The sequence below is a fragment of the Capricornis sumatraensis genome, chromosome 1 (genome assembly GCF_032405125.1).
Source record: "Capricornis sumatraensis isolate serow.1 chromosome 1, serow.2, whole genome shotgun sequence".
Classification (NCBI taxonomy): domain Eukaryota; kingdom Metazoa; phylum Chordata; class Mammalia; order Artiodactyla; family Bovidae; genus Capricornis; species Capricornis sumatraensis.
Window position 1 is genome coordinate 189,005,205 of NC_091069.1, and position 13,368 is coordinate 189,018,572.

General features: G+C 44.2%; 1 protein-coding gene across 1 annotated transcript; it reads left to right on the forward strand.

The window, feature by feature from the left end:
* Nucleotides 1–8,617: 8,617 nt before the first annotated feature.
* On the forward strand, nt 8,618–9,505 carry LOC138088312 (transmembrane epididymal protein 1A-like). The gene has a single exon (XM_068983439.1). The coding sequence runs from the start codon at nt 8,618–8,620 to the stop codon at nt 9,503–9,505; it is 888 nt and encodes a 295-aa protein (XP_068839540.1).
* The last annotated feature ends 3,863 nt before the right edge of the window (nt 9,506–13,368 follow it).

Here is a 13,368-nt window from a genome sequence, read left to right on the forward strand (position 1 = left end):
ATTTTTGCATGATTCTTGAATCCTGCCTCCCACCCCCCACCTTTTTCTGTTTGGCTGCACTGACTTCATTACAATGGAACTTCTCTTCCATGGGTTCTAATTGAGGCAAGACCAGTGCCTTGTTCAAAAAGAGTTTCTGCTGCTGCTTGTTTCTGCAGAACTAGGAATACATAGAAAACAATCAGATAGGTTGGAGAGATACAGACATATGCAAAATAACAGAATGACAAGAAAGGTTCACACCAAGCCTGGCCCTACCTGTGAATGAAGAAAGGTGTGGACTGGGGACTGAGAAGGACCTGAATGTTTATTTATTTTTTTAAATCCTGAAGCAAAACATGACAAAATGTTAACACTTATGCATTCTGTGTTGGCATTTGCTATGTTATATTACTCTTTTTACTTGTCTTCATGACCTTTGGTGTCTTTAAAAGTTGTCAGTATTGCATATATATATAAAAGTTGTCAGTATTGCATATATATATAAAAGTTGTCAGTATAGCATATATAACTGCACATGATTATAAATGTATAAAGAAATATTTTGATGACTAAAGAGAATTCTTGAAGTTTTTAATGTTAATGATTTTATCATAAAATTAAATTAATAAAGCCTCACAGAAAAGTTGAAAAATATAAGAAAATAGAGATGCAAATTAACATTTCCCATAAAACTACCATCCAGAATGTGTCACAGTTAAAAATTTTTAGCATTTCTTTTTATTATTTTTGTTTGCCCTGGGTCTTCATTGCTTTCATGGGCTTTTCTCTGGTTGGGGTGAGCAGGGGCCACTCGCAATTGCAATGCAGGAGCTTCTCATTGTGGTGGCTTTTTTGTTGCAGACCATGGGCTCTAGATGCGTGGGCTCAGTAGTTGAAGCACACAGGCTTAGTTGCTCACAGCCTGTGGAATCTTCCCAGAGCAGGAATCGAACCCACATCCCCTCGACTGGTAGGTGGATTCCCATCCACTATACCACCATGGAAGTCCCAGAATTTGCCACATTGTGATGTCTTGATAGCTAAGCTTTTTCTCCAGGCATTAAATAATTGCAACATTGGTTTTAAATTTTCAGATAGCTTCTGATTATAAAAATAATACTTTCTCATTATAAAATGGAGAAAAAGATAGATAAGGAAAGAAAATTACTCATGGCCTTAATACCTGGAGTGTCTCTGTCAAGGTTCTTGATGGCAAAAACCAAAATCTGATTCTAGTTGCGAGGAGAAAGATATCATTAGAAAGACTGGAATGGCGTACATCAACAGTGGGGAGATGGGTTTCCCAGGGCTGTTTTTATTTCCTTTATCTCCTCTTCTGGTCTTTATGTAATAGGTTGACCCAAAAATTCAGTCAGATATTGAATGGCTAGACCCTAATACCAGAGAAGGAAATGGCAACCCACTCCAGTATTCTTGCCTGGAGAAATCCCATAGGCAGAGGAGCCTGGCAGGCTACAGTCCACGGGGTCGCAAGGAGTTGGACATGATTGAAGCGACTTAGCACACACACAGAGACCCTAATGCCAGTTTGATCCTGGTTTGAACATTATTTCTACGATAGGAAGGAGTCACTCAGTGTCACAATGGCCTTTTTGTTGAGGGGAGAGAGCTTATCATTTGTCATTCTCTAGCATTTTTCTTGTTTTCTTGAGTATTTGTGTTTTGTCTCTCTTCTTTGTTGTATTCTCAGGGTTGGAACAGCATCTGGCATTAGCAGTATTCACTGTTGAATGAATAAGTGAATCAAAGAGCCTTCGGTGGTCTTACCTACAAAGTACCTTCCTTTAACTACCACTGGACATGTCATCTAAGAAGCCAACCTGGGGAAGCACCATCTTTCATCTGCATTCCTGCCCCTCACCTCTTTGTGCAGCAGCAATCCTAATACATCTCTGTGTCCGCTACCTGCAGCCAACACCATATCCCTCTTTTTAGCCTGTTTGCCTTGTGCCTTGAGGAGCCTGAACTATCCATGTGACGCCTCTGCTTTCAGTTCAATGACATCATCGTGTCCCTTGATGGGTATATTCTTCCCTTTGGTGTTAAAACTCTCAACCCTCAGGGTCTAATGTTGCTAGGATGGAAAAAATATTTTTATATCTGTTCACTAACACAGCAGCCATAAGTTGGTGGGTTTTTTTTTTTTTTGGCTCATTATTTATCATTCTTTACCACTTTTATTTGTCATCGAGGAGTGGGAGGAACTATGTCATCCTCTGTGGGAGGAAGTCGGTATTCTTAAGGCTACAGATAAGCTCCACCCCAGCTACCACAGCCACACTAAACATGAGCCCACTGAGCACACACTGGGTGGAGGGGAAGGGAGCAGAATGCCATTGCAGAGTGGACTGTCCTGGTCCCTGGTCACTGAAAACCCCCACCAGGGGAACATTTTGTTCAGCATTCACAAGAGATGAATATTCTGGGCCCATTCCAAGAGTCTGAGCCTTTAATTCTTCCCCAAACTTCTTTGTTATAAACCCTCTCATCTGAGTTCTTTTAGGCCATTGATCATATGACAAGATTTAACTATTACCCAGGATTTAGTGGGCCTTGCTTGGTGGCTCAGTGGTAAAGAATCTACCTGTAATGCAGAAGACACAGGAGACTCGGGTTCAGTCCCTGGATCAGGAAGATCTCCCTGTAGGAGGGCACGGCAACCCACTCCAGTATTCTTGCCTGGAGAATCCCATGGACAGAGGAGCCTGGTGGGCTTCAGTCTATAGGTTCACAAAGAGTCAAACATGACTGAAGCAACTGAGCACGCGCGCGTGTGCACACGCACACGTGCGTACACACACACACACACACACAGGATTTAGTGGTTCTTGAGCTGTTCCAGAAAAAGTAGAATTTTTTTAATGTTAATATTCTGTTCAAAGTTCTGCCCTCTAGAAGTGTTTGTTTTATACGCTGTTCTTCAGGACCATCTGGAGCAAAACTATAGCACTGCTCGGCACATCACCTCTGGGAGAGCCACCTGGAACCAAGCTTGACTGTTCCCTCCTCATCAAGTAGCCGGAGAGAGCTCTACTCTCCTCTACTAGGCGTTGGCAAAGGGAGCAGAGGGAGGAGGAAGCATGCTAGGAATGTGAGCAACACATTCCCGCCACTTATTTTTGCTTTCAGGTCATGCTCAAGCCAGGCCTCATTGTACATATCATTTTGATGATGGAGCATTGTTATGCAGCCTGACGTTAGATTCAGAAAATATCCAGAAAACATGGTTACCATACTAGTGTTCAGTATGGAAAGTGTTAAATCTCCAGAAGAGCCCAATAGCAAGTTAAGATTCAGTTTCTCAAAATGTCACTCTGCTATTTGCCAACACGGTCATGGTTTTGCTCCAGAATCATGAAGCCTTCACTGTGATTCTCATATCTGGACTTAACACAGCCTCCATACCTCTGGATCCACTATGCAATAATAAAGCTGCTGGCACTGCAACCTGGGCCAGTTGGAAGGTCTTCCCTTACATTGACCTCCACCTAAAAACAAACACATGTGGACACTCTACCCAACAACAACAGAACACAAATTCTTCTCAAGTGCACGTGGACCTTCTCCAGGAGAGAACATGGGTTAGGTCACAATTCAGAACACTTTAAAAGATAGATGTCCTATCAAGTATCTTCTCCAACCACATGGGATTAAGTTAGAAATAAACTGCAGAAGGAAAACTCACAAATTTGTGGCAATTAGCACACTCTTAAACAACTAATGGGTCAATGTTTTACTCTGCTTGGGCCACCATGACAAAGTATGATAGACTGAGTGGCTGAAAGAGCAGATATTTATTTCTTCAGCTCTGGAGGCTGGGCAATCCAAAACCAAGGAGCTAGCCAATTCAGTTCTTGGTGAAGACATACTCACTGGCTTGCAGATGGCACCTTCTCCGCCGGGTCCTTACAGAGCAGACAGAGCATTCTCATCTCTCTCTTCTTATAAGGACATTAATCTCACCGTAGGGGCCCGACCCCCAAAACCTCCCTTGAACCTAATTGCCTCCTAGAAGCCTCAGCTCCAGCTACCCTCACATTGGGGTGTTTGTGCTTCAACATGTGAACTGTAAGGGGACACAAACATTCAGTCCATAACATTCTGCTCCTGGCCTCCCTTAAAGTCATAAAGATATGCAAAAAATTCATCCCATCCCAACAGTCCCAAAAGTGTCAACTCATTCCAGCATCAACTCTAAAATCAAAAGCCTAAAGGTTTATCTAAATAGTATCTAAGTCAGCTAACGGTGAGACTTAAGGTATGATTCATCCTGAGGCAAAACTCCTTCTCAGCTGTGAACCTGTCAAATCAGACAAGTTGTGTGGTTCCAAATACAGTCATGGGACAGGCATAGGCTATATGTACCCTTTCCAAAAGGGAGAAAGTGAAAGGAAAGGGTTATGGTCTTAAGGAAGTACGAAAGTTAGCAAGGTCAATATCATTACATCTTAAGGCTAGAGAAGAATTCTCTTTGGTCAGATACTCTGCCCTTAGTCCCTTGGAGCAATGGTCCTGCCTTTAAGACCCACTGGATTGGCGACACCATCCCTGTGGCTCTACTTGGCAGGTTACCACCCCACGGCTCCAGGTGACCCCACCCACAAGGTTCCAGAAGACCACTGTCTGGCCTGTTGAGATTGAGGTGGTGTCCCCCCCCCCAACATTTTGAAACCAAGGAAGCAGCCCCAATGATCTCTGAATTGCCTTCAGGGTCATTTTCCCCTTGTCTTGAAGAATAGCACATGTTCACAGCCAAATAGCTTTACCATCCAGTGCTGCCTCTAGGACCTAAGAAGCCAAATAGCCTTCCCTCGTTTAGTCTCAGCTCCACTCCCTTTGGTTGAAACTGGCAGTGTTTCCGATGGGGTGGCTGATCAGGTCTGTAGTCTCATCCCATGCTAATCCCCTTATCAAGAGGTTGTTGAGCCACACCTTCATGTTCTCTTCAGAACATCTCTTTCATTTTTTGCAATATGGACAGGCTGAGAATTTTGAAGTCCGGTTCTTGCCTGGGAAATCCTGTGATTAGAGGAGCCTAGTGCACGGAGGCTACAATCCATGGAATCACAAAGAGTCTGACACGACTTAATGACTAAACAACAATAACAATAATCAATTAGCAGGCACCAAGCCTCTCTTTCAACACTTTGCTTAGTAATCTCTTCAGTTAATGGCATCCAGTCCCATGATTTGGGCTTCCCTGGTATCTCAGCAGTAAAGAATTTGCCTGCAATGAGGGAGATCTGAGTTCAGTCCTTGGGTTGGGAAGGTCCCCTGGAGAAGGGAAAGGCTACCCACTCCAGTATTCTGGCCTGGAGAACTCCATGGACTGCAGTCCATGGGGTCACAGAGTCGGACAAAACTGAGTGACTTTCACACTCACGTTCACAGTCCCGTCATTTAATGGCAAATAGAAGGGGGAAAAGTGAATGCAGGGGCAGACTTTACTTTTTGGGGCTCCAGAATCACTGTGGACGATGACTGCAGCCATGAAATTAAAAGACGCTTGCTCCTTTGAAGGAAAGCTAAGACAAATCTAGACAGTGTATTAAAAAGCTGAGGCATCACTTTGGTGATGGTCTGTATAGTCAAAGCAATGGTTTTTCCAGTAATCATGTATGGATTTGAGAGTTTAACCATAAAGAAGACTGAACTGTGGTGCTGGAAAAGACTCCCGAGAGTCCCTTGGACTGCAAGGAGATCAAACCAGTCAATCCTAAAGGAAATCAACCCTGAATATTCATTGGAAGGATTGATGTTGAAGCTGAAGCTCCAATACTTTGGCCACCTGATGTGAAGAGCTGACTCACTGGAAAAGACCCTGATGCTCAGAAACATCGAGGGCAGGAAGAGAGGAGGACGACAGAGGATGAGATGGTTGGATGGCATCACTGACTCAATGCACATGAGTTTAAGCAAACTTAGGGAGATAGTGAAGGACAGGAAAGCCTGGCATTCTGCAGTCCATGGGGTCACAGTCAGAAACAACTTGGTACAACAACTCCCCAGTTAAGTAGGCAATTTCTTTTCTCACAAATTCTACCTTCCACAAAACACTAGAACATGAACATAACTGAGCCGAGTTCTTTGCCACTTTTATACGTACCACCTTTTCAACATGTCTTGTAACATGTTTCTCATTTCCATCTGAGACCTCACCAGAAAGGGCTTTATAGCTCATATTTCTACCAACTTCCTGTTGGTGACTATTTAGGCATTCTCTAAGGAAAGAGACACTTTTTCTATAGTTGTCCTTTTTCCTTCTAGGTCATCAACTGAATTATTTTAAACTGTCCCTTCATGGCACTCTTGACCTAGAATTTTCTAGCAGGTACCTCCATACTCTCCCAATTATCCAGTGGCAAAGCTGCTTCCACATTCTTAGGTGTTAACAGCAGCATCTCACCTCACAGTACCAAAATTCTGTCTTAGCTCAATCTGCTCACTGGGTGACTTAAATCACAAATATTCATTTTTCATGTTTTATAGGCTAGAAATCTGAGATCAGCGTGCCAAGATGGTTGGGTTCTTCTTTTTTTTGGTGGGGGGGAGAGGGGGGAGTCTTAACCACTGGACTGACAGGGAAGTCCAGATGGTCGGGTTCTGATGAAAGCCTTTTTCCTGACTTAAAGACAGCTAGCTGCTGGCTGTGTGCTCACGTGGCCTTTCCTCAGCGCATGCGTATGGAGAGAAACACCAGACACAGGATAGGTAAGGAAACAGAGGACTTGAACAATACAATAAACCAACTAGATGAAATATATATGAACACTCTACCCAACAACAACAGAATTCACACTCTTCTGAGAGATCTTCATTTCTCTTCCTCTTTCTGTAAGGAAATGAATGTCATCACAAGGGTCCCACTCTTATGACTTGATGTAAGCCTAATCATTCCCAAAGACCCCGCCTCCAAACCCTATCACTCTGGAGACTAGAGCATCAACATGAATCCTGGGGGAGACAAACTTTCAGGCCACAACAGGTACCATGTTTATTTTTATTATTATTTGCTCATTTACCAGTGAGATTCATTGTCTTGTATTTCATAGGTTGTTAAATTTATAGTTTTTGTTAATTTATAGTTTTTCTTAGATGAATAATCACTTTATATCCTTCACCCATTTTCCTATTAAGGTATTCATTTTTAACTTCTTGATTTATAGAAGCCTATTATACTGTAAGAAGACTAACACTTTGCGACATATAGAGAAAAATTTTAGTTTGTTTTTCTCTCAAAATTGTTTTTTTAACAGTAATTTTAATGCATAAATTATTAATTCTGATGTTGAAATTCTATTAAAAAACCTTCAAATTTTTAAAAATAATTGTTTTTTACTTTCTTCTTTATGATTCCTACTTTGGTATCATTCATAGAAATACTCCAATAACTTCAGCATCATGGGAATTTAGCAAGAAATATTAGGAATAACTCTAGTAAAGTTACTAATAATCCTGTCTATTTTTTTGAGTATTTACTATAGATCAGATACTCTACGTACATTGTTCTACATGGATACCTCAGAGTTATTGCAGGTCTAGTTCCAGATCATCACAATAAATAAAATGTCATGGGTTTTTGGTTTGTTTGTTTGTTTCTCAGTGCATGTAAAAAAAAAAGTTATATTTACACTATATACTATGGTCTATTAAGTGCACAATAACATTGTGTCTAAAAAAGCAATATACATACCCTAGTTAAAAAGTATTTTATTACTTTAAAACAACAATTACAATAGCAACATCAAAGATCAGTGATCACAGGCCATCATAACGATATAATAATAACAAAAATTTTGAAATATTGTGAAAACAACCCAAATGTGACACAGAGGCAAGAAGGGAACAAATGTTGTTGGAAAAATGACACCAATAGGCTTGCCTCAATAAAGCAAAGCACAATGACATATGTCTGCATTTAATCCTCACAACAAACCCAGAAAGGAATTATTATTCCCATTCTACAGATCAGGAAACTGAGGCTCCAGAAGACAGTAACTTGCTTATCGTTCTGTGAGTTGCAAATGTTGGAGCCGAGATTCAGTCACAATGCTGATAAACGAGTAGGTCCAGTCCCATCCTGACTCTGCTGTGTTGGCTGCTGGGTCCCTTCCCCAGTTCTGAGCCTTCATGTCACCTGTAAAATTTGTTTGGTAATAACTTTCTCACAGAATTGGTGACAGATTTAACTGAGAAAAAAAAATATATATGTAACATGCCTGGCACCAAGAAACAGTCAGTAAAAGGGAGTCAGCCGCCACCCCTCTTGGCTGGCACACCCGGCTGTCTGCCTCCCCTTTCCTTGTGAAGCGGTGGGGTGGAGACTGTGAGAGAAAGGGCCAACAGTGCCAGGCAAAGGCTGGAATCCCAGGCCTAGGATCTAAGTAAGGAACAGAGTGAGGCGCAAGGCACAGACACCATCACGCCTCCGAAAGAGCCGCTCCCACCCGGGAGTGACTCAGAGGCCTCTGCACCTTCCCCTGCGTGGGGAGCACAGGTGCGGCCAGATCAGGAGAATCTCCCATCGCTCAAAAGCAGCCACTCTTGCTCCCGAGAAGCTCCCGTGAGGTCGCTGCTCATCTCCAGCCAGTGGCCCTGCCGCACACGCCGGACCATGGGGACCCTCGGGGGACACCTGGTTGCAGCGCTGCTGTTCCTCATCGTAGCGCTCTACTACTCCGTGCTGGTGTCCTTGGCTCTGCTACGGGGACAGAGGTTGCTCAAACGCCCTCTGCCCCCGAGAGACAAGCGAGGGCACCGGCGGTGGCAGCTGGTCTCTGTGGAAGCGGTGGTGAAGGTGGTCTTTTCCCTGATCGTTATCTTGCCCGAGCTCTTCTACCCACCGGGAGTGAACCGGATGGTGATGGTGGACTGGGAGGACCCGAAGCGGCCGTTTGTGTTCCAGGACACCTGGCAGCACGTCACCATGTACGGGTTCTTCCTCCTCAGCGGAGTGGTGGACATCGTGAGCCAGGTGTGCCAGGCGCGGCAGAACATGAAGCTGGAGCGAGCGGCGGAGGCGCTGGCCTTCTGCGTGCTGGTGCTGCTGATGATAAACCACATTGAGAACAAGAGCACCCTGGAGAGCCGCGTGCACGCCCTGTTCATGCTGCCTGCCTTCCTGGTCGGCTTGGTGCTCATCATCGAGGTCTGGGTCCCGGACCAGCCCTCACTCTGGGTGCTCAAGACCTGGATGGGGCTGGTGCTCAGCAACTGGCTGCTGCATCTAACCGTCCTGATATATGCACCTCCCTCCGGACAGCCCTGGAGCGGGGACAACCCTGTGGACCTCGCCTTTGTCACCACCTTCTTCTGCTGGCACCTGGGCTTGGCGGCTGTGATGCTGGCCGGCATCTATGGCCTCTGCAGCCTCTGGCACCATCGCTTCTCCTCCTGGAAAAGGGCCCCAGGTGCCGAGTACCAGCCGTGCCCCCTACGTGAGGGCAGTGAAGAGCCTGAGAAGTTCAGGGCAGGGGCCCTACAGCTAGACGGGGGTGTCTAGGTACAGAATCTATCTTGGCACTTCACCCTTTGTAATGAGGATGCCCACTGTTTGCCTCGTGCAGGAACATCCTGGGATCTGCAACGTGGCTTTCCATCACAGGGATCCCATTCCCTGTTCTGAAATGAACAAGGATCACTTCTGTCTACCACCCTCTTCTCTCCAGCCCTGTCTCTCTCCTATCCTGTCATAGCCAGTGCGGATCCTTATCATGCATTCACATGAAGCAAGAATAGTAGTGGTTTCCTCTGACAGCTTTTGGGATCCAAAAGGGAGAGAAGAAATGAGGAAATAGAAGAAAATGCAGGGTGTCTGGGGGCATGGCAGGGCTCTGTATGTCTGGGGCAGAGCTGGCTTGGTGTGTGTGCTGCATGGGCCTAGAGCTGAAGTTGTAAAATGTGTCCCAGGGAGAGAGCTCTGTTTCCCCATCGTGGTGAGGGCTTCTGCTTCTTTATTTCTTTTTTCTTTGTAATTATTCACTTATTTTAATTGAAGGCTAATTACAATATTGTGGTGGTTTTTGCTCTATGACTCATACTAAGTGGGGCAGGAAGAAGAACTGGTTTTGTTGTTACTGTTTTCTCATCTAACGTGGATGAGGCTACTTCTGCCTGAGGGAACGAGGGATGAGGGGATAGGGCAGCAATCAGGTTAGCAGGGCTCAAGTCTGGGGAGGAAAGAAGTGAGGGAGGGATTCCCAAAGCTGGGTGTAAGAAACGAGGATTATATTTGTATAATTTTAGGTTGTTTGGTTTTTGCTATGACATAAAACTCCATTGCTTATGTAGAGTCTTTCAGTAAAGTCTATGATACACATACACATGTTTGTGTGAGTGATTCTGGGGTGAGATCAAAGAAAAGGCCCAGGTTTCAGTTGATGGGAGCAGAAGACAAAGACCACCATGAAACTTGGGGCGCAAATGACCTCAGCAGTTCTGAAGACGCAGGGACTCCAAGCTGAGAGGGAATCTGAGAACGCCAGCTCCTGGAACCTGCAGAACTTTCAGCTACTGTACTCACTGAGCTCCTCCCAGAAGCAGGAGGTGTTAATAACTTCACATCCTCAGTGAAATATATGAAAGCAAATATATAAAAATACTTATCTCTGAGTACAACTAGAAAACTGCTCTTGACAGCACCTCTCTCCTTATGTGAGATGATAAAGCCAGCATTTGGAAGTCTGAAGAGGCAGGAAAAAGGGAGGAGATGCTGACCGCAGTGGTGGAGAAAGGATCACAGAGAAAAGTGCCCACACAATGAAGCAGCTGCAATTCTGCCACACCCACAGAGTCAGAGGTGCTGTCCTCAAAGACAGAAAAGCTCTATGAAGCACAGAGAGGAACATGCATTTGCAGATGGAGGGCAAGATGGGCTGTACATTGTCCTCCAAAACATCACAGGACACTCCCTAAAGAAGCAGGGATGAGTGTGGAGACGAGCCCTGGAAACAGTGGGATAAGGCTTAAAGCAAAGAAGGGGAACAAGGGAAGGAACGGAAGTGGGACAGGGGCCTGGCAAGTCACAGGGCAGAGCTTGGATGGAAGGAACACTCTAGGTCTAGAAAAGAGAAATGACTTCCCCCAGCTGGAACCAGGCCAACCTCAGCTTTCCTCCCCAACCTAAGGAAAGGCCAACATCCTTCCTTGTGTCCCCACCTAAAAACCCAGAAACAGTCAACTTTACCCCAAAACTAGTCAACCTTAAACTTCAGGTCCCCTCACTTCATTCTTTATTCTTTTTCTTTCTGGAGAGGGGCACATCTCTCAGTTTGTGGGATCTCAGTTCCCAGGCTGTGGGCTCCAGCGGTAATAGTGCCGAGTCCTAACCACTGGACCACCAAGGAATTCCCAAGGCCCCTCACTTTATATTTCTCATATAAAGTCTTGAGAGGGGCCATAGCAAGTGTTCATATGATCACTTATCACTGAGAAACTGCAAAAGTTAGATTTTTCTATTCTTTTTTCCTCTATAAAATGTGGCTGTGCCCCCTCCCTGAAAACTCAGCACAGATTTACTTTCAGGATGACTTATGATAAACACATCTTTTCCTGTTAGTAGTGAAAAGTAAGAGTGAAAGTTAGTCCCTCAGTCACATCCAGCTTTTTGGGACCCCATGAACTGTAGCCCACCAGGCGCTTCTGTCTTTGGAATTTCCCAGGCAAAAATACTGGAGTGGGTTGCCATTTCCTTCTGCACCTGTTAGTAGAGCATCCTTTATTCAAAGATAATGGTAAGACTCTTCTTCCTTTAGCTTGAAAATAAGAAGCTTAAAATGCTAATGACATCACACATTGGCTGAAAACCACCTTCCAAATTAGAATCTCTCAGTCAACAAATGTAAATATCTTATCAGATGCTGGGCCTGATGCAAGGAGCAGGAATTAAAGGTGCAGAAAACTGATGGCTTCCTGTTGACTCAGATGGTAAAAGAATCCTCCTGCAATGCAGGAGAGATGGGTTCAATTTCTGGGTTGGGAGGTTCCCCTGGAGAAGGGAATGGAAACCCACTCCAGTATTCTTGCCTGGGAAATTTCATAGACAGAAGAGCCTGGTGTGCCACAGTCCATGGCGTCGCAAAGAGTTAGATATGAATGAGTGACTAACACTAACACTTTTCTTCACTGAGGCAGAGGTGGGAGGTAATACACAGATGTGGGCTCTGCTTATCTCATTTGTGCTGTATGCAGAATTCCTGTCCTGCACATCTGGCCCTTGCCAGAGTATTAGTCATGGCTCTCTAGGGAATCAGAACTAATGGGATGCAGACAGATAGAGAATTCAAGGAACTGATTCATAAGACTGTGAAGACTGGCAAGTCCAGAATCTTCAGGGCATGCCAGCAGGCTGGAGACCCAGAGGAGAGTTGAGTTGATGTTGCCATCTTGAATCTGAAGGTGGCCTGGAGGCAAAATTTAGTTTTCTTCAGGGTACCTCAGACTCTTCTTTTAATGCTTTCAACTGATGAAATGAGGCCAAACCACATTACCTAAGTCTACTGATTTAAATCTTCATCACATTTGTATGATTGTATGATTACCTGCACAGCAACATCTAGACTGATGTTTGATCAAACAACTGGGTATCATGGCCCAGCCAAGTTAACACAAAAAATTAGTCATTATACTCACCATAACAGAACAGGACCACTCAAATATGATTTAAGTCAACATGTTTGTCATGTGTTGGAGACCTTCCAAAAGAGTAGTAATAACTTCATTTTGGGTTTTCCTGATGGCTCAGACAGTAAAGAATCTGCCTGTAATGCAGGAGACCCAGGTTCGATCCCTGGGTCAGGAAGATCCCCTGGAGAAGGAAATGGCAAGCCGCTCCAGTATTCTTTCCTGGGAAATCCCATGGACAGAGGAGCCTGACAGGCAATAGTCCATGAGGTCACAAAAGAGCTGGGCACGACTTAGTGACTAAACAACAGCAACAAACCTCATTTTAAATGAACTCCATCATTATAGGGTCTGACTACAGTGTGACTACAACTATATAATGTTCTATGGGTTTCTTTCCTTCCCTGAACCCTCCAGAAGGAGAATGATATAGAGCGATGGGTGTGCAGGTAGGTGACACTGATTTTTAAATTAAAAAAAATTTTTTAATAAATTTTTTAATTAAAAAAGAGGTTTTTTTTTTTTCTTTTCAGGTTATATATTTTAGACATTTTAGAAAATAACAAAAAATAGTTTAAAGTATTTGGAAATCTACCATAATGCTCTTACCCAGCATTAATTACTGCCTCACAGAGCTAAAAGGGTAGGATATTATTTCAACTACCTTAAGAGGGTAGAGGGCTTCCCAGGCGGCTCAGAGGTAAAGAATCCACCTGTAATGCAGGAGACGAGAGTTCAATCCCT